The 24,007-nt window shown below is 64.6% G+C and overlaps 2 protein-coding genes across 2 annotated transcripts; both read right to left on the minus strand.

The window, feature by feature from the left end:
• Positions 1-1,074: 1,074 nt before the first annotated feature.
• On the minus strand, positions 1,075-10,918 carry LOC120388659 (D-box binding PAR bZIP transcription factor). Its single transcript, XM_039510640.1, has 4 exons — positions 10,419-10,918; positions 4,282-4,611; positions 2,070-2,290; positions 1,075-1,724 (listed from the first exon to the last, which is right to left on the minus strand). The coding sequence occupies exons 1-4, from the start codon at positions 10,579-10,581 to the stop codon at positions 1,509-1,511; spliced, it is 930 nt and encodes a 309-aa protein (XP_039366574.1). The 5' UTR covers positions 10,582-10,918; the 3' UTR covers positions 1,075-1,508.
• A 3,395-nt stretch (positions 10,919-14,313) lies between these two features.
• On the minus strand, positions 14,314-19,761 carry LOC120388638 (sulfotransferase 2B1-like). Its single transcript, XM_039510593.1, has 7 exons — positions 19,616-19,761; positions 18,522-18,670; positions 17,518-17,726; positions 17,204-17,330; positions 16,790-16,884; positions 16,230-16,410; positions 14,314-15,232 (listed from the first exon to the last, which is right to left on the minus strand). The coding sequence occupies exons 2-7, from the start codon at positions 18,664-18,666 to the stop codon at positions 15,117-15,119; spliced, it is 873 nt and encodes a 290-aa protein (XP_039366527.1). The 5' UTR covers positions 18,667-18,670; positions 19,616-19,761; the 3' UTR covers positions 14,314-15,116.
• Positions 19,762-24,007: the final 4,246 nt, after the last annotated feature.

The following is a 24,007-nucleotide window of genomic DNA, read 5'->3' on the forward strand; positions in this document are numbered from 1 at the left end:
AAAAATAGCTCCACGCGCTGCTTTCGAAGCGCTGCCTCCGTCCGTCCGTCTAGCCCTGCTGTGGAAGCGGAGCTCTCCCACGGGCCGGCTCGCTGGCTTCTCCCCACGATGGCCTGGCTCTGTCGCGCTGCCTCGCCCGCTCCCCGAGAAAAGCAGCCCGCGGGCCAGGATCCGGCGGGCCGGTAAACGCCCAGGGTCCGTGGGGCGGCGCCTGAGGTCCCGGCTTTGTAAAAACACCCGAAAAGACAGAAAAACCCTGGAAAATCCTAGCTGGCTAGAGGGGGCGGGGCCAGGAGACACAGGACGCGGGGCCCGGACCCCCCGGCCGCACTTAACAAAATACAGAGCAAGTCATTAGAATAATAATAATAATAATACTTAAGAAGAACTCTCCCCTCCCCCCACCACCCTGCTCTGAACCCCTGTGCAAACCCGTGGAGTGTCCCGGCGGGGACGCGCCGCACGCCCCCCCTGCCAGCAACACCGGCGCCTCAAAAGTGGTCAGAGTGCAAAGGGTTAAAGGAGAAGGACTGGGAGCCAGGACCCCTGGGCTCTATCCCCGGCTCTGGGTGGGGAGTGGGGTCGTGGAGAGCTGGGCGTCCGGACTCCTGGGTTCTATCCTGCCCTGGGAGGTCAGAGGTCCGCCCCCCCCCCCCCCAACCACTTCACTCCACTCCACTCCCACAGCTGGGGAGAGACCCCAGGAGTCCTGGGATTCCAACCCCCCGAGCAAAGTTACTGGCCTTGCTTGCTCTGAAATCTGGCTGTTGAGCAGCAGTTTGAAGCAAGAAGAAGGGAGGGGAGTGGGGGGGCACTAGGGTGAAGGACCCCCAGGCCCCAGCCCCCTCACCCAGTCCCTGGCTGTGACTGATAGAAGCCACAGGTGCCTATTACAACTCGCCACCAGCAGGTGATGCACCAGAGCTGGCAAAGTAACAGCCCTTGGTCTCTTTTCCAGCAAGGGGGATTGGGAGCCAGGACTCCTGGGTTCTACCCTCAGCTCCAGGAGGCCAGAGCCCCCCCTCCTCTAACCACTAGCCCCCACTCCCCTCCCAGAGCCAGGGATAGAACCCAGGAGTCCTGGCTCCCAGCCCCTCCCCGCATCAGATAACCCTGCCACCAATTGGCTCTGTGCCTCCCACCCACCTCTTCCATTCGGTGGGGCGGGGCGTATGTGCGCACGCCCACCCAAACCCCCGCTTAATCCTGCTGCAGGGCTGGGGGGGGGCTGCGTCACCAGTTCAGACCCCCCCACACACTCCGGCCCGCTCCCCGGGAAAGAGTCAGCCTGGCTCCCCACTTCCGCCCGGGAAGGGGGAGCAGGGTCCAGGTCCGAGCCAGTGTCTCTCCTTGCTCCTGGTCCATCCGCTGGAGCCGGCTGGAGCCCCCGCAGGGGGGGAGCCCAGGAGCGGGGGAAGGGGGAAAGAGGGCGCCCCCTGGCTGCGGGGAAGCAGCCCCCCCCGTCCGCAGGGGGGCCGGGGCGCATGGCGGTGCAGGCGGCCGGCGTCCTACAAGGCGCCGTGCTGAGACTCGTACTTGGTGAGGATGGTGCGGTAGCGGGAGAGCTCCTGGCGGATGCTGGCCACCTCCTGCCGCAGGACAGCGTTCTCCTTCTCCAGGAAGGCGGCCCGCACCGTGATCTGGTTCTCCTTGAGCCGCCGGGCGTCCCGCGACCGCTTGGCCGCCTCGTTGTTCTTGTAGCGCCGGTTCCAGTACTTCTCATCCTGGGGGGAGACCCATGGGGCAGAGGGAGAGAAAAGGAATGAGAGAGAGACTTGAGTGGAGCTGGCGCCCCCTAGAGGGGAAAGGCCCCGTGCCCCATTCCCTGCCCCCCTGAACCAGCCAGTCCCTGCCCTGGGGCCGGATGGGAGCAGGTGCCCCCCAGAGGGGAGAGGTCCTGTGGCCCATTCCCTGCCCCCCTGAACCAGCCAGTCCCTGCCCTGGGGCTGGATGGGAGCAGGTGCCCCCCAGAGGAGGTCGTCCCTGCCCTGGGGCTGGATGGGAGCAGGTGCCCCCCAGAAGGGAGAGGCCCCCTGTCCCACGCCCCCCCCCCCCGGGCTGGGACTCACCTTCTGCTCGTCCGGCACTTGGATTTTCCGCGCCTTTTTCATGATCGGCTGCGGTTTGAGCTCCTCGTCCGAGAACCGGTGCTTCCGGGGGTCAAAGGTCTCGTGACCCGGGATGCTGGATAGCGCCAGGTCCGCGGGGTCCGGGTCAAAGTTCATCAGCACCTCCACCGCCTCGGGGTCCACCGGGCTGGGCGTGTTCCGGGAGGCGGGGGTCACCGGACCTGGGGGGGAAGGGGGGGAACAGGAGGTCAGAGCAAGGGGCATTCCCACTTCATGCCACCAGATGGCAGCACTGAGCCATCCAGCTGCCCCCCCCCCCCGCCTAGCCCCCCATCCCCACACCCTGGCGTAATGGGGCCAGCGCTGACTGCCAGGGGCCAGCGCCCCCTGCTGAGCAGCTGGTATTTCCTAGGCGGGCCCCTCGTCCAAGCCCTGACCTGCTGTGACCCTGCTTAGCAGCTCTGCAGGGATCAGGCGTGGGGCAGCTGTGGGGGCACCGCCAGCCTTCGGGGAGCTGTGGTGCCAGGAGGGGATTAGAGGCGGGTTTACAGCCAGCGGGACCTCGCTGCTGCCAGGGATCAGCCAGGCACCGGGCAGCCTGGCTGGGTGAGAGCCAGGCACCCCCCTGGGCCCCATAAACACCTGCCAGGGCAGTTCCCCGGGGGAGGAAACTGAGGCACAGCGAGGGGAAGGGACTTGGACAAAGTCACAAAGCAGGAAATAGAACCCAGGAGTCCTGGCTCCCAGCCCTCCCCCCACCACTCTGACCACTAGACCCAGCTCCCCACCCAGAGCCAGGAAGAGAACCCAGGAGTCCTGGCTCCCAGACCAGGTCCCTGTATCTGTGTGTGCTTGTGTGGGGGGAGGGGGCTGGTATTCCTTTCCAAATTGGGGGGGGGGAGTTGTGCACAGCGGGTGACGGGTGCACACGGGGTGGGGGCTGCAGGCAGGGTGCAGGCTGGGAAGCAGGGGCAGCAGGGTGGATGGGGGAGGGGAAGCAGGCAGGGTGCCAGGTGGGTGGGGGACTGGGAGATGCAGGGAGTGGGTGCAGGACAGGGTGTGTGGGTCAGGGATGAAGGTGAGGGCAGGGATTGGGGGCTGGTTGCAGGGCCAGGGGGTAGCAAGGAGCGAGCAGGGTGCCGCCCGTGGGGGTGGTTGCAGGCAGGGGGCAGGCTGCAGGCGGGGGTAGCAGGAGCGAGCAGGGCGGGAGGGGAGGAGGTTTCAGGGCGGAAGGGGCGGGGAAGGAGGTTGCAGGCAGGGCGGGAGGGGGCGGGGCAGGGATCGAGCAGGACGCCGCGCGGGGGTTGGAGGCAGGGGCAGGTTGCAGGCGGGGGCAGGGAGCGAGCAGGGCGGGAGGAGGAGGTTTCAGGGTGAGAGGGCGGGGGCAGGGGAAGGTTGCAGGCATGGGGGCAGGGAGCGAGCAGGGCGCCGCGCGGGGGCAGGAGGTTTCAGGGCGAGAGGGCGGGGGCAGGGGAATGTTGCAGGAGGGGGCAGGATCGAGCAGGGCGCTGCGCGGGGGCAGGTTGCAGGCGGGGAGGTTGCAGGAGGGGGCAGGAGCGATCAGGGCGCGGGGAGGTTTCAGGGCGGGAGGAGGTTGCAGGAGGGGGCAGGGAGCGGGCAGGGCGGGGGCGCAGGGCGCCGCGCGGGGAATCCGTGTCTAATCCGCGGTCTCGTGTCCCCGCACGAACCTCCCCGCCGTCACGTTCTGCAGCCTCCGCCCCCGCGTGTGAGGCCGGGCCGGGCGGCGCACGTGGGCCGGAGCGTGAAGGGCGGGAGGGGAGCCAGCTGGGGGCCCAGAGGAGAACACAGCGGGGTGGGAGGGCCGGCGGCCTCCAGATTCCAGTGGGAGGGGGAGAACCCCGTGGGGTTGGGAGATAAGTGAGTGGTGGGGATTCCCCGTTATGGGGGGCTGGGGATTCCCTGTTACGGGAGCCCCGGGGGCGATTCCCTGGCTTGGCGCCATGTGCAGGCTGCCTGGGAGGCTTGTGGGGCTGGGAGTGGGGCGGGCCCAGGGGTCTGCCCCCTCCACGTGTCCTGGTGCTGGGGGGCAGGGACTGAGAGACAGTGACTCAGCAGCAGAGACCCCCACACAACCCCCAGGCTGCTGGGCCCCTAACTCCTGGGCACTGCTCCCCAGCCCCACCTCCCTGCCCCCCCATGCTCCCTGCCACCCCCCCCCCCAGCCCTGCTCCCTCCTGGGGCCTCCGGCTACCTGCTGTGGCGCAGCACTGGTCCCCGTCGCTGCTGCCCGGGCACTCGGCGGGCGAGGAGCAGGCCGAGGAGGTGCAGGAGGCCGGGCGGCTGAGGTCCACGGCGATGCCACTGGAGGGCGAGCGGGTGGCCTGGCTGGCCGGGGAGAAGGGCGGCTGGACCGGGCTGGGAGGGAGCCCGTTCTCCAGCAGGAACTCGTCCAGGTCCACGTACTCGATCTCACTGTAGGGCAGGGTCCGCTCCCACAGCAGGGAGCCCAGGTAGGCGCACTGTCCCGCCCGAGCGCCCCCCAGCTCCTCCTCCATCTTCCGCTCCTTCTCCTTGGCCAGGCCTGGAGTGGGGGAGAGGGGGGGTCAGGACGCCTGGGTTCCATCCCTGGCTCCGGTTGGGGAGTGGGGACTAGTGGTTAGAGCAGGAGGGGGCTGGGGGCCAGGACGCCTGGGTTCCAGCCCTGGCTCTGGTTGGGGACTGGGGTCTAGTGCAGGGGTCGGCAACCTTTCAGAAGTGATGTGCCGAATCCTCATTTATTCACTCTGATTTAAGGGGTGCCAGTCATAACATTCGCGTGGTGCCAGTCATACACTGTAACATTTTTAGGTCTCTCTCTATAAGTCCATAATATAGAACTAAACGATTGTTGTATGGAAAGTAAATAAGGTTTTTAAAATGTTTAAGAAGCTTCATTTAAAATTAAATTAAAATGCAGAGCCCCCTGGACTGGTGGCCAGGACCTGGGCAGTGTGAGTGCCACTGAAACTCAGCTCATGTGCCGCCTTTGGCATGCTGCCTACCCCTTGTCTAGTGGTTAGAGCTTGGGGGCTGGGAGCCAGGAGTCCTGGGTTCTCTCCCCAGCTCTGGGAGGGGAGTGGGGTCTAGTGGTTAGAGCTGGGGGGCTGGGAGCCAGGAGTCCTGGGTTCTCTCCCTGGCTCTGGGAGGGGAGTGGGGTCTAGTGGTTAGAGCTGGGGGGCTGGGAGCCAGGAGTCCTGGGTTCTCTCCCTGGCTCTGGGAGGAGAGCGGGGTCTAGTGATTAGAGCTGGGGGGGGGGGCTGGGAGTGTGTGTCCCTGCTGGCAGAGATGAGCCCTGCACGCTGTGTGTCTGCCCGGGGCCCTGCTGTGGGAGTCCACAGGGCGTTCAAATCCGTGGGAGTGTGGGAGCTGCGGGATTTCGCGGGCGCGTTCCCAAGCGACCGTGTGTCGGCTCCCAGTGGCAGCCGGCCTGTGCTCACGTGGGGTGCTGGCAGTGCGATCCTCCACAGCTCGCTGGCTGCTCGCACGGGGGAGAGCACAAGCGGGCGCACGTGAGGGGGGTGTGCTGGGGGTGTGAGCGGCAGGCCCTGCGCGACACCGCACCCAGGAATGCGAAAGCAAGCAGTCAGGCGTGGCCAGGGGCAGGTGAGTGCAGCCCTGTAGTGGTGCGTGCGTAAGTGTGTGCACACAGGGGTGAGGGTGCATGCACAAATGTGTGCACAAGAGGGTGGGTTTGCGTGCACACGTGTGTGGAAGTGTGTGCCCCAGTAAGTGCACAAGTGGGTGGATTTGCGTGCACAAGTGGGGATGGGGAGGTGTGCACAAATCCCAGGCTGGGCGTGTTTGCCAGAGACCCAGGAAGAGAAACGAAGCAGATCACAGCCAGGCCCCCCCACCCTGAGCATGGCAGCGATGGGGAGCAGCCCTGGAGCCCCCCCAGAGTACGGAAACCCTGCGGGGGGGGGGGTACTGAACTTAAGGAGGTAGAGATAATGGTGCCGAGAGAGACGGAGGAGTGAGACTGGGCTAGACAGAGGGGGGATGTGGGGATGGATGGACAGATGAGGGGGGGGGTGGATGGACAGTCAGGGCCTGCACGGCGCCAGCCAGACACTGCCCCGTCCCTGGGCCCCAGCTGCTCCCCAGCCTCAGCCGCAGCCGGGCTGGCTCCGTGCACGTGCCGCCCGCCCGCTCCCTGCACACGTGAGGCCTGGCTCACCTCGGGCGACCCCGGCTCGGCTGCTCACTGCAGCGTGCGCGGCTCAGGCGCTAACACCCCCCTTGTGCAGGGCCCCCCGCCCGGCGCTGCGGGTTCCAGCCCGGCGGGGGGATCGGTCGGCACCCAAGGGAGGGGAGCACCCTGCTTCGGCTTTCCAATCTGCCTCCCACAGAGAGCACTGCTGCACCAGCACCTGCAAAGTCACCCAGGGAGAGAACCCAGGAGTCCTGGATCCAAACTCCCCCACACCACCACTAGACCCCACTCCCCTTCCAGAGGCGAGGAGAGAACCCAGGAATCCTGGCTCCCAGCCCCTCCCCTCCCCCGCCCTGTTCTAACCACTGGCCCCCACTCCCCTCCCCGAGCCGGGGAGAGAACCCAGGATTCCTGGTTTCTCATTGTCAGCTGCCTGCATCACAAATCCCCCTGTGATCCCCAACTCCCCTGTCCCCCCAAAACACCTGGGGTTCGGTGTGTCTGGCTTTCGTCTCCGGCCTCGAAAGCAACCGCCCCCCCCTGCCCCCCCGGCCTGGTGTCAAGATGGGAAGGGAATCAGGGCGCAAAGCATTCTGGGATGCCCCAAGAAATGTGGGGAGCAGTGCAAAGGGTTCTGGGATGTCCCAAGAAGACTGAGGAATGGTGCAAAGGGTTCTGGGAAGAAACAAGCCCCGAATGGAGCAAAGGACGCTGGGACGCTCCATGGTGGCAGGGCTGACAAGGGGTTATGGGCCGGGTGGGCACCCCACATCTCCCAGCCCCGCCCAGCCTAGACTCCAGACTGCCCCTCCTCCTGCCCCGCAGGCTGGCACGGGGCTGCAGCAGGTGGAGCAGGCGGGATGCCCGGGTGACGCCCCATTCCTGGGGCCTGACTCCCCAGCCCACGTGTGGAGGGAGCCAGGTGACAGCCCCGGGTCACGCCCTGGGCTGGGTTTCTCCCGTGCCCAGCGGGGCAGCGCCCCAAGAGCAGGGCTGAGTCACTGCCCAAGGGGCCCCCTCCCCCAGCACGGGTGGGGGAAGGGGCTGCTTCCCCTGGGGGGGGGGGGCTTCCCCTGCACAAGCTTGCTGGTGCCCCTCACTCCTGACTCGCAGCCCCTGCTAGCCCAGCCCTGGGCTCCCCCCCCAAGCCCCGCAGCTCTGCTTGTGCCCCTCACTCCTGACCAGCAGCAACCAGGGACCATGTGCCACGGGGTGGGGGGAATTTGGGATGGGATGGGAGGGGGCTACCCCGTGGCTAGCGAGATCCTGCTGTAGCAGGGCATCAGAGGCTGCCCCGACTTGACCCCAGAGGCCCAATGTGGGACTCGCTCATCTGTCAAAACACAACCCACCCCCTGCCCTGGGTCCACACGGGCTCAGGCGCTTGGCAGCTTTTTACCAACATTTCCTTAGGCAAAAAAAAAAAAAAAAAACCTAATAAAAAACAACCCTCGGCGCACGTTTCTCTGCCTCCTGTCACATCCCGTGTCCCGGCTGTGTGCTGGCTGTGGGGATTTAGAGCTGTGTGTGTGTGTGTGTCACGCAATTAGGCAGGGAACCTGCACAGACCCTGCCCCCCAGACCTCCCCCAGCGCCTCCGGACTTTTCTAAACTTCTCAGTGGGAGCAGACAGGCCAGTGGAAGACCAGGGCCATTCCTGCAAACCCACAAATACACACACACACACACAAGTACAGGCATGGACGCACACACACGCTCTGCCTCTGTCTGGGGCTCTAATACAAATACACCGGGCCTATCACACACACACACACACACACACACACACACACCCCTTCTGTCCATCCGTCTCTCTCTCACAAAACCACACCAATACACACACACACAGCCTCTGTGTCTCACACACAGTCACAAATACACAAACACGATCGGCTTCTGTCTCTCATGCAAAACCACACCAATACACACACACACTGTCTCTGTCTGTCTCACACACACACACTCTGTCTCACAACCACACATTAATACACATACACACACGGCTTGTCTATCCGTCTCTTTCACACACAAACACACACCAATACATATACACTGCCTCTGTCTGTCTCTCACACACACATTCTGCTAGTCTCTCTCACAGCCAAACATTAATACACACACAGCTTCTGTCTGTCCATCTCTCTCACACACAGACACACACTGATACACCCACACTCTGCCTCTGTCCGTCTCTCACCCACAAATATGCACGCTCTCTGTCACAAACACATATTAATACACACACACACTCGCTCCACTTCTGTCTGTCTTGTACACAAAACGGCACACACACACACACACACACACACACACACACACACACACACACACACAGCCTCTGTCTCTCTCCCACACACAAGTTAGTGCTCCTGGTGGCCCAGCAGTCGACATGCCTGGGCCCAGGTGCAGCCAGGGCTGCTGCCCAGAGGGGTCCCCGTGGCCAGGTCGGCCCAGAGGAATTTGGGGTCTGGGCACCTTGCGTTCGCTGGGACCCCTCCCATTTCACTGCATTTACACAGACCTTTAGGGGGCCCCCTGAGCTTGGGTCCCGGTACAATTTCCCCCCACCTTTCCCTCCCTCTCGGCTGCCCCTCTCCAGCCCAGAGTGCAAATCCTGCCCCAGATTACAACCGGCTGGGGGAGAGGGTGGGCACAGCCTGGCACAAGGGCACCACTGGACAGACGCTGGGTGGGCTGCAGAGGGGGACCGAGGGCACTGTCCGGGGGGTGTTTCCATCGCAATATGAGCGCGCTGGGCAGTTTGCGGGTGTCACGGTTGGTCACATCGGGCAGGGAGGGCAGTATGGAGAGAGACTGCCGAGGGGTGGATTAGAGAGAGGGGAGTAGGGGAATGGATGGATGGCGGGGTTCATGGATGGAGAGATGACAAGGTTTGTATGGGGATGGATGGATGTGGGGTTCCTTTGGGGATGGATGGATGGTCGGACGGATGAGAGTCGAATGGATGGATGGGGGGTTCCTATGGGGATCGATGGATGGACAAGCAGGCGGATGGATGGTGGGGATCCTATGGTAGGTGGGTGACTGGTAGGGTTCCTATAGGGATGGACAGATGGATGGACAGATGGATGGATGGTGGGGTTCCCATGGGGATGGATGGATGGCAGGGTTCCTATGGGGATGGACAGATGGATGGATGGATGGATGGATGGATGGATGGTGGGGTTCCCATGGGGATGGACAGATGGATGGATGGATGGTGGGGTTCCCATGGGGGGGATGGATGGATGGCGGGGTTCCCATGGGGGGGGGATGGATGGATGGATGGTGGGGTTCCCATGGGGATGGATGGATGACAGGGTTCCTATGGGGATGGACGGATGGATGGCGGGGTTCCTATGGGGATGGACGGATGGCGGGGTTCCTATGGGGATGGACAGATGGATGGATGGATGGATGGATGGTGGGGTTCCCATGGGGATGAACAGATGGATGGATGGATGGTGGGGTTCCCATGGGGATGGATGAATGGATGGAGGAGTTCCCATGGGGATGGATGGATGGATGGATGGCGGGGTTCCTATGGGGATGGATGGATGGATGGATGGCGGGGTTCCTATGGGGATGGATGGATGGATGGTGGGGTTCCCATGGGGATGGATGGATGGATGGAGGGGTTCCCATGGGGGGGATGGATGGATGGAGGAGTTCCCATGGGGGGGATGGATGGATGGAGGGGTTCCTATGGGGATGGATGACGGGGTTCCCATGGAGATGGATGGATGGATGGAGGGGTTCCGATGGGGATGGATGGATGGTTGGAGGGGTTCCCATGGGGATGGATGGATGGATGGATGTATGGATGGAGGGGTTCCTATGGGGACGGATGGATGGATGGATGACGGGGTTCCCATGGGGATGGATGGATGGCGGGGTTCCCATGGGGATGGATGGATGGCGGGGTTCCCATGGGGATGGACGGATGGATGGATGGCGGGGTTCCCATGGGGATGGATGGATGGATGGATGATGGGGTTCCTATGGGGATGGATGGATGGATGGATGATGGGGTTCCTGTGGGGATGGATGGATGATGGGGTTCCTATGGGGATGGATGGAGGGGTTCCCATGGGGATGGATGGTGGGATTCCTACAGGGAAGGGGTGCGCATGGCGTTGGCCGGCCGATCCCCAGCCCGACAGACCCGCGCGGGACCGGCCCGACAGGGCACTTACAGGTGCTCAGGTCCTTGGGCCTGCGCTCCGGGCTCTTGATGGGCCCCTGCAGGAGGCTCTTCAGGCTGACCATGCCGGCCCCGGGCACCCCCAGCGGCGGGGAGGCGAGCAGAGGGGTCGGGAGCCGCTCCGTGGCGCCCAGCTGGGCGGCTGGTCTGGCCATGGCCCGTCGGGGATCCCCGCGGTGCCCGCCGGAGCTGGGGATCCCAAGGGCCAGCAGCGCGTCCCGCGGGATCCCTCGGAGAAAGGACCTGGTCCGGCTCCCCGCTGCGGGGACCCTGCGCCCCAAACCCGCCGGCTCCCCGCTCCGCCCGGCAGAGCCCCGGCTCCCACTTCTGGCGCCTGCCGGCGGCCCGGGGGGGTCCCTGCCCCGGCGCCCCGCGCAGCCTGGTGGGGGCGCCCCGCGGGTTTGGGGGCGCAGCGCTGCAGGGCACCTCGCGCCCCCGATCTCAGCTCAGCGCCGCGCAGCTGCCGGCGGCTCCTGGAAGGTTTTTTTCTTAATCTCTTTTTTCGCCCGACTCCCCGCTTTGGGGAAAGGGGGCGGGGCGTGCGGAGGGGGCGGGGCCCTCACCCGAGCTGCCTCCGGCCCAGCCAATCGGCGGGCTGGGAGGTTTGCCAAGGCCCAGACTCGTGCGCCCGGGCCGGTCATGTGTCCGGGCCATGGGGGGGAGGCGATGGGCGGGGGGAGGGGAGCGCTGACCTAGATTTGGCCAATGGGAAGCCGGAGGGTGGGAGGAGCCTGACCCACTTTTAGCCAATCCGGGAGGCGGCAGGGGGAGAGGCCTGGGGGGCTGGCAGCACATGGGGCGGCACGTGTCGGCGGGGGGGGGGCAGGCAGAGCGGGTCGGCTGAGTTCTTAAAGGGGCCGCGCCCGGACTCTGCCCTCGCTGGGGGGTACTAGAGTGTGTGGGGCAGGACCCCCCCACACCTGGCCACGGGACACTCGCTAGCACGTCACGGCCCGTCAGGGCCGGCTGCTGCCAGGAGTCCCGTTCCCCCCCCGTAACCACTGGACCCCCGTCCCCTCCCAGAGCCCGGGAGAGAACCCCGGAGTCCAGGCACCCAGATCCCCCCCGCAGTAACCACTGGACCCCCGTCCTCCCAGAGCCAGGAGATCCCCGCGCCCTCACCACTGGACCCCCGTCCCCTCCCAGAGCCAGGGAGAGAACCCAGGAGTCCTGGCTCCCCGCCCCCCTCCCCGAGGCCCGTGACTGCGGGGTGCAGGGATTTCCGTCAGAGCGGGGTGCAGCACCCCCTGGTGCTTTGTGGGCGCCACGCGCTGCGCTCCAGCAGAAACAGGCTTTTGCAGTAGTTGCTCTGCACTCCCCCCCCCCCCGCCCACACACGGGTGAGGGTCACTGCTGGAAAAAAACGCAGCAGGGGGATTATTTACCCAGCTGCAGCCGGGCTGGGACGCGGGGACCCCTCGGCCGGTGATGGGCTGCAGCACCTCGGGTGGGGTGCGGGGGCTGGGTATACGGGGACCCCGCACCCAGCACAGAGACCGAATTGGGGTTTTTGATCCTCTCCATGACCTTGTGTTGACCCGGGGGGGGTCCAGGATTCTCAGTCCAGCAGCCCCACAGGGACCTCCCCACTCTGCTGGGGCTATTTACAAATGTGGGGGCTGGGACTCGTTTGGGGGAGCCCAGATCCTGGACTGGGTTAGGGCTGCTGTCACCCCGAGCCCCCCCCCCACTACATCCGCAGCACAGGGCACCCCCTAATGGCATGAACTGGCCTCTGGGTACAGTTTAAGGGGTCCAAGTATTCTCCCCATTCGCAGATCTTGGGGTATAGGCCCTGTGTCTGATCCCCAAGTGAAATTTGGGGTCCCTTCTTTGGCCTGGGACCAACTAGGGAGGCTCCCTCTTCCAGGAGGTAGGGGAAGATTTGGGGTGGCCTGAGTGGACAGTTAAGGGGTCCCACAAATCCATCTAGATGGAATTCTTGGGGTATGGATCTCTCTCCCCAGTCTTGGGGTGCAGCAATCTGGAGAGGGGCTGTCTGTGCAGGGCTCCAGGAATCTTGGGGTATGGCCTCTCAGAGGCTAGATGAAGGGGGCCTACAGGGCTTACCCCAAATTATCTTCACCTCCCCTCCGCCCCAGTGATCCGTCCATGGGACATGTGGAATGCTGCAGCTTTCCTGGGGGCGGGGATTCCCCTGAATGATGGGGGAATGCCCCACGGGAGGGGGTCGTGGAGCACGGTCTGTGGGGAGGCTGGAGCTGGGGGGCTGCTGGCTGGCGTCCAGGGACCCTATGTGCCAGCCACTGTAAGAGAAGAAGGAAAATGGTGGGGGGGTTGCTAAGAAAAGACCCTCCCCCAATATAGCAGAACCCCTTTGTGCTGCTCCCCACCGAAGAATGAGGGGGGTTGGTGCCGGGATTCAGGCACTGGACACATTTGGGGACCCCCCACCACCATCCAGCCAGGACTCCTGGGTTCTTTCTCGGCTCTGGCAGGGGAGTGGGGTCTAGTGGTGGGGGGGGGGGGACTGGGAGCCAGGACTCCTGGGTTCTTTCTCGGCTCTGGCAGGGGAGTGAGGGCTAGTGGTTGGGGTGGGGGCTGGGAGCCAGGACTCCTGGGTTCTTTCTCGGCTCTGGCAGGGGAGTGGGGTCTAGTGGTTGGGGGGGGGCTGGGAGCCAGGACTCCTGGGTTCTTTCTCGGCTCTGGCAGGGGAGTGAGGGCTAGTGGTTGGGGTGGGGGCTGGGAGCCAGGACTCCTGGGTTCTTTCTCGGCTCTGGCAGGGGAGTGGGGTCTAGTGGTGGGGCGGGGCTGGGAGCCAGGACTCCTGGGTTCTCGCCCAGCTCTGGGAGGGGAGTGTGACCCTGGGCACTAACTCACCCAGGAGCGAGGACATGTGGGGCCCAGCCCAGCCATGTGCGGACGCCCTAGACGAGGTGCCCGAGAGAAAGGCTTTGAGTGGGGGGTGGGGAGGCCCATTGGGGCGAAGTGAATTAACAAAACGCCTCTGGGCAGCCCGAGAGAAAAGTGGGGGAACCGCGTATGGGGGGGGGACGCCAGCCCCCAGATGGGCTCTGTTACGGAGAAGACACTCTGCCAGGGTAAGCCGGGCGGACCAACGGGGAAGAAACACCTTCTTGGCCAGGAAAGGACACGGGGAATAAATTCAGGCTCGGACTGTGTTTGTGACTCTTGCTCGTTTATTAACTAGTAATTACTACACCTTCCAGACTGTTTATTAACCGGTAATAACTATGGGTTCTAGTGCCAGTTTAACTGGGAACAAGCGCAGACCCTACCCTGCTTATTAACTGGGAACAAGCGCAGACCCTACCCCACGGTTTGTATTTTCTTGTCTCTCTTTCCAAAGCCTTAAACTTGCTTCTGTTTGGCTCTTGGTTTTGCTGCAGACACGACCCCAGCCCGGGTGCTCGGCAGAAGGCTGGACTGAGGGGACGGTGGTTAAGAGGGGGGCCCGGCTCCCACAGAGGCAGCCGATCCGAGTGCAAAGCGGCCCCCCCCCCAGCAGTTGAGGGGCTGGGCACAGACAGGCTGGAGGGGCCGGTGCCCCAGGGACAGAGCAGACCTCGGGGCGGCTGGGGGGGCGGGTAACTATCTCCATAGATTTAGCTCTGCCCCAAGGATCCGCTCCAGGATCCTACGGGCTGGCGTAGGCAAACCACAGCGCCCCCTGCTGGGACAGGCTGGTGGGGCCCGGAGTGGGGGCTCGCGTTTCCCCCCGTGAGCACAGAGGTGGTGGCCTGGCACTGCTGATTCACCCTGTACCCCCGGAGAACCCTAAAAGGGTCACAGTGGGGTATCGGGGTAGATGGGCCGGGGCTGATCCGGGGACAGGGAGGGTGGGATACCGGGGTAGATGGGCCCGGGGGCTGATCTGGGGGGAGGCAGGAGGCGGGATACTGGGGTAGATGGGCCCGGGGGCTGATCCGGGGGACAGGGAGGGGGTGGGATACCGGGGTAGATGGGCCCAGGGGACTGATTCGGGGGCAGGGATGGAGGAAGGGGACTCCAGGCTGCAGCCCCTGCCGGAGATGGAGGGACGTTGGGTTCGTCACCCTGAGCCCAGCTAATCCCCCCCAACCCCTTATAGAGCTGGGAGGGGGAGGGGTGTGGGCAGGTGCTGGGGGCTGAGGCAGGTGGGGAGGGGGAGGCTGAGTGGGATGCTCTTTGGGTACCTGGGGGGGGGCGCTATGGGGCTGGGGGAGGGGTGCCCCTGGCAAGGCCTGGCACAGACCCTCTGTATGGGGCACAGCGCCCCCAAGGGGCCTCAGTGCCCATTGCCAGGGAAAGCCTCCCCCCCCCCGCTCCATTTCTGGAGAGGCTTCGCCCCCTGGTGGCTGGTTCCCCACACAGCAGCCGCACACTTTCGTGCTGGGGTTGTTAGTGACACGCAGCTACAGGATTAATCCAGGGCCCGGGAAGGGGGCTTTGGCCCCATTCCACAGAGAGGGAAACCGAGGCACAGATGCTGATGAGCCCAAATGGCTGTAGAGTGACAGAGGCCAGGAACAGAATCCAGGACTTCTGGGTTCTATCCCTGGCTCTGGGAGAGGGGGTGGGGTCTAGTGGTTAGCGCAGGGCGGGGGTTGGGGGGGAGCCAGGACTCCTGGGTTCTAGCCCCTGCTCTGCAGACTATTCAAGTGCCCACACACACGGATCTAGGGGTCCCTACAGACTGTAGCTGTTCGGTGGAGGGGGCGGCAACCCCTCAGGCCTCGTCCCAGGGGAATCGGACACCCACATCCTGCATTTGCTCCTGGTAGAGCCGGTCAAACGCCTGGCTCTGTGCCACCGTGAAGTGCCCCTTCCAGTCGCCAGGGACCCCTGCGGGAAGCAGAGAATGGAGGGGGTCAGGGAGTCCTCCACAGCGCCCCCTGCTGGGAGAGGCCAGGCTGGGGTAGCTGGGAGCCCCCCCCACAGCGCCCCCTGCTGGGAGAGGCCAGGCTGGGGTAGCTGGGAGCCCCCCCCCACAGCGCGCCCTGCTGGGAGCGGCCAGCCTGGGATAGCTGGGAGCCGCCCCCCACACAGTGGCCCCTGCTAGGAGAGGCCAGGCTGGGGTAGCTGGGAGCCCCCCCCCACAGCGCCCCCTGCTGGGAGAGGCCAGGCTGGGGTAGCTGGGAGCCCCACAGCGCCCCTGCTGGGAGGCCAGGCTGGGGTAGCTGGGAGCCCCCACAGCGCCCCTGCTGGGAGAGGCCAGGCTGGGGTGGCTGGGAGCCCCCACAGCGCCCCCTGCTGGGAGAGGCCAGGCTGGGGTAGCTGGGAGCCCCCCCACCCACAGCGCCCCCTGCTGGGAGAGGCCAGGCTGGGGTAGCTGGGAGCCCCACAGCCCCTGCTGGGAGCGGCCAGGCTGGGGTAGCTGGGAGCCCCCCCCACAGCGCCCCCTGCTGGGAGCGGCCAGGCTGGGGTAGCTGGGAGCCCCCACAGCGCCCCTGCTGGAGCGGCCAGGCTGGGGTGGCTGGGAGCCCCACAGCGCCCCTGCTGGGAGCGGCCAGGCTGGGGTGGCTGGGAGCCCCACAGCGCCCCTGCTGGGAGCGGCCAGGCTGGGGTAGCTGGGAGCCCCACAGCGCCCCTGCTGGGAGCGGCCAGGCTGGGGTATCTGGGAGCCCCCACAGCGCCCCCTGCTGGGAGCGGCCAGGCTGGGGTAGCTGGGAGGCCCCCCCCCACAGCGCCCCCTGCTGGGAGCGGCCAGGCTGGGGTAGCTGGGAGCCCCCCCCCACAGCGCCCCCTGCTGGGAGCGGCCAGGCTGGGGTAGCTGGGAGCCCCCCCCACACACACACACAGCGCCCCCTGCTGCCCGGCAGGGGCACTGCCCCTCTCCCACCTTTTCTCAGGAAGGGGCTGACCCGCTGGTCCATGATGTTCTCCGGCACCAGGCTGTAGTTGCACATCTTGTTCTGCTTCATGGCCTGGAAGGAGGCGTTTGCCACCACCCCGTCCAGCGCCCGCGCGTCCAGCTGCTTGCCCAGGAACCGGCAGATCCGCTCCACGCTGCCCCGCAGGTCCTGGCACAGGGCGGGACACCGGGGTAGATGGGCCTGGGGGGCTGATCTGGGGGCAGGGAGGGGGCGGGATCCCGGGGTAGATGGGCCTGGGGGGCTGATCTGGGGGCAGGGAGTGGGCGGGATCCCGGGGTAGATGGGCCTGGGGGCTGATCTGGGGGCAGGGAGGGGCGGGACACCGGGGTAGATGGGTCCGGCTGGGGCTCTGACCCAGGCGGCAGGGAGGGGGCGGGATATTGGGGTGGCTGAGCCCAGGGGTCTGATCCAGTGGGGGGGGGGGGGGGAGGCTAGATACCCGGGTGGATGAGTCCAGGGGTGTGACCCAGGGCGGTGGGGGGGGGTATTTCCCTGGCCCCGCCTCTCTCTGGTGCTAGTCTCTCACCTGATGCATTTCCTCATAGGTCAGGAGGAGGAAGTGGAGCCGGTCCCTAAGGCCCAGCCAGCCCCTCACGTGCTGGAACCAGGAGCCGAACAGCACTGGAAGTAAGGTGGGGTTAGGGAGCGAGGGTAAAATGCCAATTTATGTATGAAACGAACAGAGGGACCCAGGGGCCGGGCTTGAAAACCCTTTGGTATAACAGCCTGGGCACACACAGCTCCCCAGCCCCCCTGCTCTGACCACTAGCCCCCACTCCCCTCCCGGAGCCAGGGGGAGAACCCAGGAGTCCTGGCTCCCAGCCCCCCTGCTTTGACCACTAGCCCCCACTCCCCTCCCGGAGCCAGGGGGAGAACCCAGGAGTCCTGGCTCCCAGCCCCCCCGCCCCCGCTCTAACCACTGCACCGCGCTGCCTGGTACCTTTGCCTGCACTGAAGAGCTCCACAAATTCCCCAAAATCCTCCTGGAACTCCAGGAACGAGGCCATTTTAGAGTAATGATAGAGAGAGACGCAGACGTCCTTGGGGTTCCTCACAGTATAGATCACCTGGGAGAGGGACAGGGACTGAGACAGTGCCCCTCACTCCCAACCCGCAGCCCCCTGCTGCGCCCGGCCCTGTTCCCCCCCAGCCCTGCCGGTGCCCCTCACTCCTGACCTGCAGCCCCCTGCTAGCCCGGCCCTGTTCCCCCCCAGCCCTGCCGGTGCCCCTCACTCCCGACCCGCAGCCCCTCACCTTGGCGTTGGAGCCGTGGAAGGAGGTGGGGAAGAGGCCGCAGGGCAGGTGGGAAGAGATGAGCCGAGGACAGGGCCTGTTCTCCAGGAACCCGGCTGCTGTGATCTGCTCCAGCCAGGGCACCCGCTCCCAGGAGGGCACCGACTGCGCCAACCGGGGGTCCCCATCGCTGTGGATGAGGGTCAACAGCTCCTGCATCCAGGTGGTGCCTGGGAGAGGGGGGAGAATGATGGAGCTGGGGGGCTGGGTAGATATTGGGGGAGGGGGCCCCAGGGAGGGGTAGTAGGGGGTCCCCAGGTGCGGGGGTGGTTAGAGCCAGGAGTGGGGGAAGCATGGGGGGAATGGAGTACAAAGGAGGGGACCCCCAGGGCGCAGGGTGATGGGGTAGGAAGCTAGGATCCTGGGGGTCAGAGGGGTGGAGGGGGAGTTAGAGGGTAGGGGAGGTGGGGAGACCCAGGGGGTAGGGGAGATGGCCGGGTGCTCAAAGGCTGTGCCAGGGTTCAGAGGATGTAAGTGGAGTTTGAGGGGTGCAGATGCTGGGGTTCGGGGGGTGCAGTGGGGATCCTGGGGGAGGCTGTGGGGATCCCAGGGCCAGGGTGCAGAGGAGTTAGTAGCAGGAGCTAGGGATGGGATGGAGGTATGTGGATGCATGGGGGGGGGGAAGAGATGGGGGAAGCAGTATGGGGGGGATGGGGAGGAATGGGGGATCCCAGGATCTGGGGGGTCTCATCTGCGCTGGGATAGGGGTGGAGTGCAGTGGGGGTCTCCAGGGGAAGGTCCGAGGGGACCTCACACAATTTGGGGGTAGGTATGGGGGTGCAGGGGAGGTATGGCAGGCAGAGGGGGGCTCTGGGGGGCTCTCGTGATATGGGGTGGGGCTCAGGGACTGTCAGGGGACATGGGGGTACAGGGGAGGTATTGGGCATGTAGGCGGTTCAGGGGGTGCAGGGCAGGTAAGGAGGATATGAGAGTGCAGAGGGGGCTTGGGGGGGGGGGTCTCTCACCCGATTTGGGGTAGGTGACACTGAAGACGTCGCTGTCTCGCACCTGGAAGCCGAACTGGGCGTATCGCAGGCTCTCCTCGCTGTGCACCAGGGCCGGAAGCATGAGCCCCTCGTACAGCAGCGAGCGCGGGCCGGGGTCAGCCATGGTGCTGGGGGGGGCAGGGGGGGACCCTCAGCAACGGGCAGCACCAGCCCTGTGTTATTGGGTCCCCCCTCCCCATTAATCCCCCCCCGTGTCACCATCCCCACCTCTGAGCCCCTCCCCCTCCAGCCCCCCAATTCCCAACCACCACCCTGGGCAGGAATCGCCCCCTAGGGACCCACTGGGGCAGGGCAGGAGATGGGAGGGGGAGGGGGAGGACAGTCCGGACTTGAAGAGTTGAAGTCCGGGGCAGGGGCAGGGGCAGGGGCAGGGGCAGCGGCAGGGCTGGGGGCAGCGGCTGCAGATCGGGAGTGAGGGCACCGGAGTGGCTGGGTGGGGGCAGGGGCTGCAGGTCGGGAGGGAGGGGCACCGGTGGGGCTGGGGGCAGGGGCTGCAGGTCGGGAGTGAGGGGCACCGGGGCTGGGGGCAGGGGCTGCAGGTCGGGAGTGAGGGGCACCGGGGCTGGGGGCAGGGGCTGCAGGTCGGGAGTGAGGGGCACCGGGAGGGCTGGGGGCAGGGGCTGCAGGTCGGGAGGGAGGCACCGGTGGGGCTGGGGGCAGGGGCTGCAGGTCGGGAGGGAGGGCACCGGGGGAGGGCTGGGGGCAGGGGCTGCAGGTCGGGAGGAGGGGCACCGGTGGGGCTGGGGGCAGGGGCTGCAGGTCGGGAGTGAGGGGCACCGGGGGCTGGGGGCAGGGGCTGCAGGTCGGGAGTGAGGGGCACCGGTGGGGCTGGGGGCTGGGGGCAGGGGCTGCAGGTCGGGAGGGAGGGGCACCGGGGGGAGGGCTGGGGGGGCAGGGGCTGCAGGTCGGGAGGGAGGGGCACCGGTGGGGCTGGGGGGGGCAGGGGCTGCAGGTCGGGAGGGCGGGGCACCGGGGGGAGGGCTGGGGAGGGGGCTGCAGGTCGGGAGGGAGGGGCACCGGAGGGGCTGAGGAGCTGCGCCCCACCCCCTCACCCAGGTCACCCTCCGGGCCGGGGTCTTTCCAGGCTCCGTCTGTGTCCCGTTCCCACGGCCCGGCCCCGCCCCACAGGGCCCACGTGGCTTCCCCCGCACAATGGGGCGTTGTGTGAATCCGGGTCACTGGTGGGGGGATCCTCCTCCCCCTCCCCCAGGGCAGCCCCAGCCGGGCCCCGCGCTGGGCAGTGACGTGGGCGGGGGGATCCCGCGGGAAGGGGGGGGCTGCCCCACTAGGGGGTCCGGGGAGAACAGCTGGTGCCTCCCGCCCCCCCGGGGAGCCCGCGCGTCTGTGTCCGTCCTGCCCCCTGCTGGTGTGTGTGTGTGTGTGTGTGCAACGCTGCCCCCTGCCGGCTGCCCCCAGCCCAGGCCAGCATGAGACGCTCCCCAGGGCTCAGGCGATGGGAAGGAGGCCGGGGCCCTGGTACTTTGCAGCCGGTCCTGTCCCAGGCGAGCTCCCTGCGCGCTCCCGGCACCGACCCGACTGGAAATCGGTGGGTGCCCCCCCAGCCGGGGCTGCTCTGCGGCACGGGCCAGCCGGGCATTTCCAGCCCCTCGGCGCTCGGCAGCGCTTCACTTCTTGCTTAACAATCCCCACGGGTCACAGCAGTGTTTACTGTCAGGCATTTCCCCTGTTGCGCTGCTGGAGAGGTGCTGGGAGGGGCCAGGGCAGGGGCTCCAGGCACCTACAGAGATTTGTGTTGAGTGAAAGGGCCAGAGTGGCACAGAATGATGCGGTTTGAGCATTTTTATCCATTGAACTATTGAGAGATGTGCAAAATGATGGGGTGGTGCCAGGCCATGGAGAGGTCAGATGAGAACTGTGACATGACAGCAGATGGGGAGATGCAGGAAGTTAAGAGCGGCCAGATTGGGTCAGACCAAAGGTCCATCCAGCCCAGTGTCCTGTCTGCCGACAGTGGCCAGTGCCAGGTGCCCCAGAGGGAATCATCAACTGATCCATCCCCTGTCGCCCGTTCCCAGCTTCTGTCAAACAGAGACGTGGGACACCATCCCCGCCCGTCCTGGCTAATAGCCATTGATGGACCCATCCTCCAGGAACTTATCTAGTTCTTTTCTTGAACCCTGTTATGGTCTTGGTCTTCACAACATCCTCTGGCAGTGAGTTCCACAGCTTGACTGTGCATTGGGTGAATAAATACTTCCTGTGGTTTGTTTGAAACCTGCTGCCTCTTCATTTCACTGGGTGCCTCCTAGTTCTTGTATTAGGAGAAGGAGTAAATAGCACTTCCTGATTTACTTTCTCTAGTCATGATTTTATAATATCAATGGAAATATTTTTCTGGTGTGTGCAGTGAAATTGATGTTTACTGACATTCACCCATAAAAATCCTAAACCTTCCAAGCCTGCCTAGGAGTATGGGAAGGACTTTTAAATATCTATCTATCCATCCCCATCCACCCCCTCTATCTATCTATCTATCTATCCCCAGCCACCCCCTCTATCTATCTATCTATCCCCATCCACCCTCTCTCTCTCTCTCTATCTATCCATCCCCAGCCACCCCCCCCTCTCTCTCTATCTAACCCCATCCACTCCATCCATCTATCCATCTAATCTTGGCTAATAGTCACTGATGGACCTGTCCTCCAGAAACGTGTCTCGTTCTTTTTGGAACCCAGTTATACTTTTGGCCTCACAACCTCCCCTGGCAGTGAGTTCCACAGATTGACGGGGCGTTGGGTGAAGAAATACTTCCTGCTGCTTGTTTTAAACCTGCTGCCTCTTCATTTCATTGGGTGGCTCCTAGTTCTTGTGTAACGAGAAGGCGTCGATAGCATTTCCTTATTCACTTTCTCCTAGGGTGACCAGACAGCAAATGTGAAAAATCGTGTGGGGCATAATAGGAGCCTATATAAGAAAAAGACCCCAAAATTGGGACTGTCCCTATAAAATCAGGACACCTGCTCACCCTGCTTTCTCCACACCGGTCAGGATTCATTAGACCTCCGTCATATCCCCCTTAGTCGTCTCTGTTCCCAGCTGAAAAGTCCCAGTTTTATTAATCTCGCCTCATACGGAGCCTTTCCAGCCCCCTGATCATTTTGTTGCTGTTCTCTGCAGCTTCTCCAATTCCAATGTACCTTTTGTGAGCTGGGGTGACCGGCTCTGCACGCGGGACTCAAGGGGTGGGCGGACCAGGGATTTATATAGCAGCATTAGGATATTTTTTTCTTATGATCGTTCCCTTGCCTAACGATTCCCAATAGGCTGTTTGATTTTTCGACTGGGGCTGCACATTGAGCGGATGTTTTCAGAGACCTCTCCCCAGTGACCCCAGGAGCTCTCTCTCGGGAGGGGGGGGACTGGCTAACTCAGACCCCACCGTTCTGTACGAATTGTCGGGATTACGTTTTCCCAATGGGCGTTGCTTTGCGTTTCTCAGCATCGCATTGCAGCTGCTGTTTTGTGGCCCAGTCGCCCAGCGTTGTGGGATCCCTGTGTGATGCCTGAGTCTGCTTTGGACTTTCCTTGTGCGCCCGGCCAGGTTCACACAGGGCCCCCTTGGGCCAGGGGCTGGCAGGTGGGCTCCCACATGGAGTGGGGCCGGGGGCCAGGCACAGCACAGAATTGCCCTGGGAAGTCACCACCCAAAAGTTAAGGGGCTGCGGCACAGACCCTCGGGCGCGGAGCTGAGATAGCGGGGGAGGGGCACCAGTTCCAGTCTCCTGATCCTCACCCACCTCCCCAAGCTGGGGAGAGAACCCAGGAGTCCTGGCTCCCAGCCCCTCCCCCCCAACCATTAGACCCCACTCCCCTCCCAGAGCCAGGGAGAGACCCCAGGAGTCCTTCCTGGCCTCTGTCACGCTCCAGCCATTTGGGTTCATCAGCATCGGTGCCTCAGTTTCCCGCTCTGCGGAACGGGGCCGAACCCCCCTCCCCTGGATTAACCCCGTATCGCCTGCAGAGTCGCGGCCTGTCACTAGCAAATAACCCCTGCACCGGTGTGTGCTGCTGCCGTGCGGGGAACCGGCCACTAGGGGGCGAAGCGGCTCTAGAAATGGAGGTGGGTGGGGGCAGGCTGTGCCTGGCGATGGGCCCCGCTTAGGGGACTGGCGTGTGGGGTGGGGCTGGCTCTGAGGCCCCTTGGGGGCGCTGTGCCCCATACAGAGGGTCTGTGCCAGGCCTTGCCAGCAGCACCCCTCCCCCAGCCCCCTGGCGCCCCCCAGGTACCCACAGAGCATCCCACTCAGCCTCCCGCCGACTCCTGCCTCCCCCATCTGGGATCAGAGAGGGGTGAGGGGGATGGAGGGATGGGTAGATGGGAGGTGCGGGGGGGTGGATGGATAGACGGGGTGAGGGGGATGGAGGGATGGGTAGATGGGAGGTGCGGGGGGGTGGATGGATAGACAGGGTGAGGGGATGGAGGGATGGGTAGATGGGAGGTGCGGGGATGGATGGATAGACAGGGTGAGGGGGATGGAGGGATGGGTAGATGGGCGGTGTGGGGGGATGGATGGATAGATGGGGTGAGGGGGATGGAGGGATGGGTAGATGGGAGGTGCGGGGGGATGGATGGATAGATGGGTGAGGGGGATGAAGGGATGGGTAGATGGGAGGTGCGGGGGGGGGTGGATGGATAGACAGGGTGAGGGGGATGGAGGGATGGGTAGATGGGAGGTGCGGGGGGATGGATGGATAGACAGGGTGGGGGGGAGGGAGGGATGGGTAGATGGGAGGTGCGGGGGGGTGGATGGATAGACGGGATGAGGGGATGGAGGGATGGAGTAGATGGGAGGTGTGGGGAGTGGATGGAGGGATAGCCTGGATGAGGGGGATGGAGGGATGGGTAGATGGGAGGTGCGGGGATGGATAGACGGGATGAGGGGATGGAGGGATGGGTAGATGGGAGTTCGGGGATGGATGGATAGACGGGGTGAGGGGGTTGGAGGGTTGGGTAGTTGGGTGGTGCGGGGGGATGGATGGATAGATGGGTGAGGGGGATGGAGGGATGGGTAGATGGGAGGTGCAGGGGGGATGGATGGATGGACGGGATGAGGGGGATGTGTAGATGGGAGGTGCGGGGGGATGGATAGACGGGTGAGGGGATGGAGGAGGGGTAGATGGGAGGTGCGGGGATGGATGGATAGACGGGATGAGGGGGATGGAGGGATGGAGTAGATGGGAGGTGTGGGGAGTGGATGGATGGATAGACAGGATGAGGGGGATGGAGGGATGGGTAGATGGGCGGTGCGGGGGGATGGATGGATGGATGGATAGACGGGGTGAGAGGGATGGAGGGATGGGTAGATGGGAGGTGCAGGAGGATGGATGGATAGACGGGGTAAGGGGATGGAGGGATGGGTAGGTGGGAGGTGCGGGGATGGATGGATGGATGATGGGGTGAGGGGATGGAGGATGGGTAGATG

The sequence above is a fragment of the Mauremys reevesii genome, linkage group 22, assembly GCF_016161935.1.
Source record: "Mauremys reevesii isolate NIE-2019 linkage group 22, ASM1616193v1, whole genome shotgun sequence".
NCBI classification, from domain to species: Eukaryota; Metazoa; Chordata; order Testudines; family Geoemydidae; genus Mauremys; species Mauremys reevesii.

Coding starts and splice junctions, on each gene's coding strand:
- LOC120388659 (XM_039510640.1), bottom strand. CDS start 10,581: ATGGCCAGACCAGCCGCCCAGCTGGGCGCCACGGAGCGGCTCCCGACC. Junction 4,612..10,418: donor GCCCAAGGACCTGAGCACCT/GTAAGTGCCCTG, acceptor CCCCCACTCCAG/GCCTGGCCAAGGAGAAGGAG. Junction 2,291..4,281: donor CCAGTGCTGCGCCACAGCAG/GTAGCCGGAGGC, acceptor CTTCCCCCCCAG/GTCCGGTGACCCCCGCCTCC.
- LOC120388638 (XM_039510593.1), bottom strand. CDS start 18,666: ATGGCTGACCCCGGCCCGCGCTCGCTGCTGTACGAGGGGCTCATGCTT. Junction 17,331..17,517: donor TCCACGGCTCCAACGCCAAG/GTGAGGGGCTGC, acceptor TCCCTCTCCCAG/GTGATCTATACTGTGAGGAA. Junction 16,885..17,203: donor GCTCTTCAGTGCAGGCAAAG/GTACCAGGCAGC, acceptor CCTTACTTCCAG/TGCTGTTCGGCTCCTGGTTC.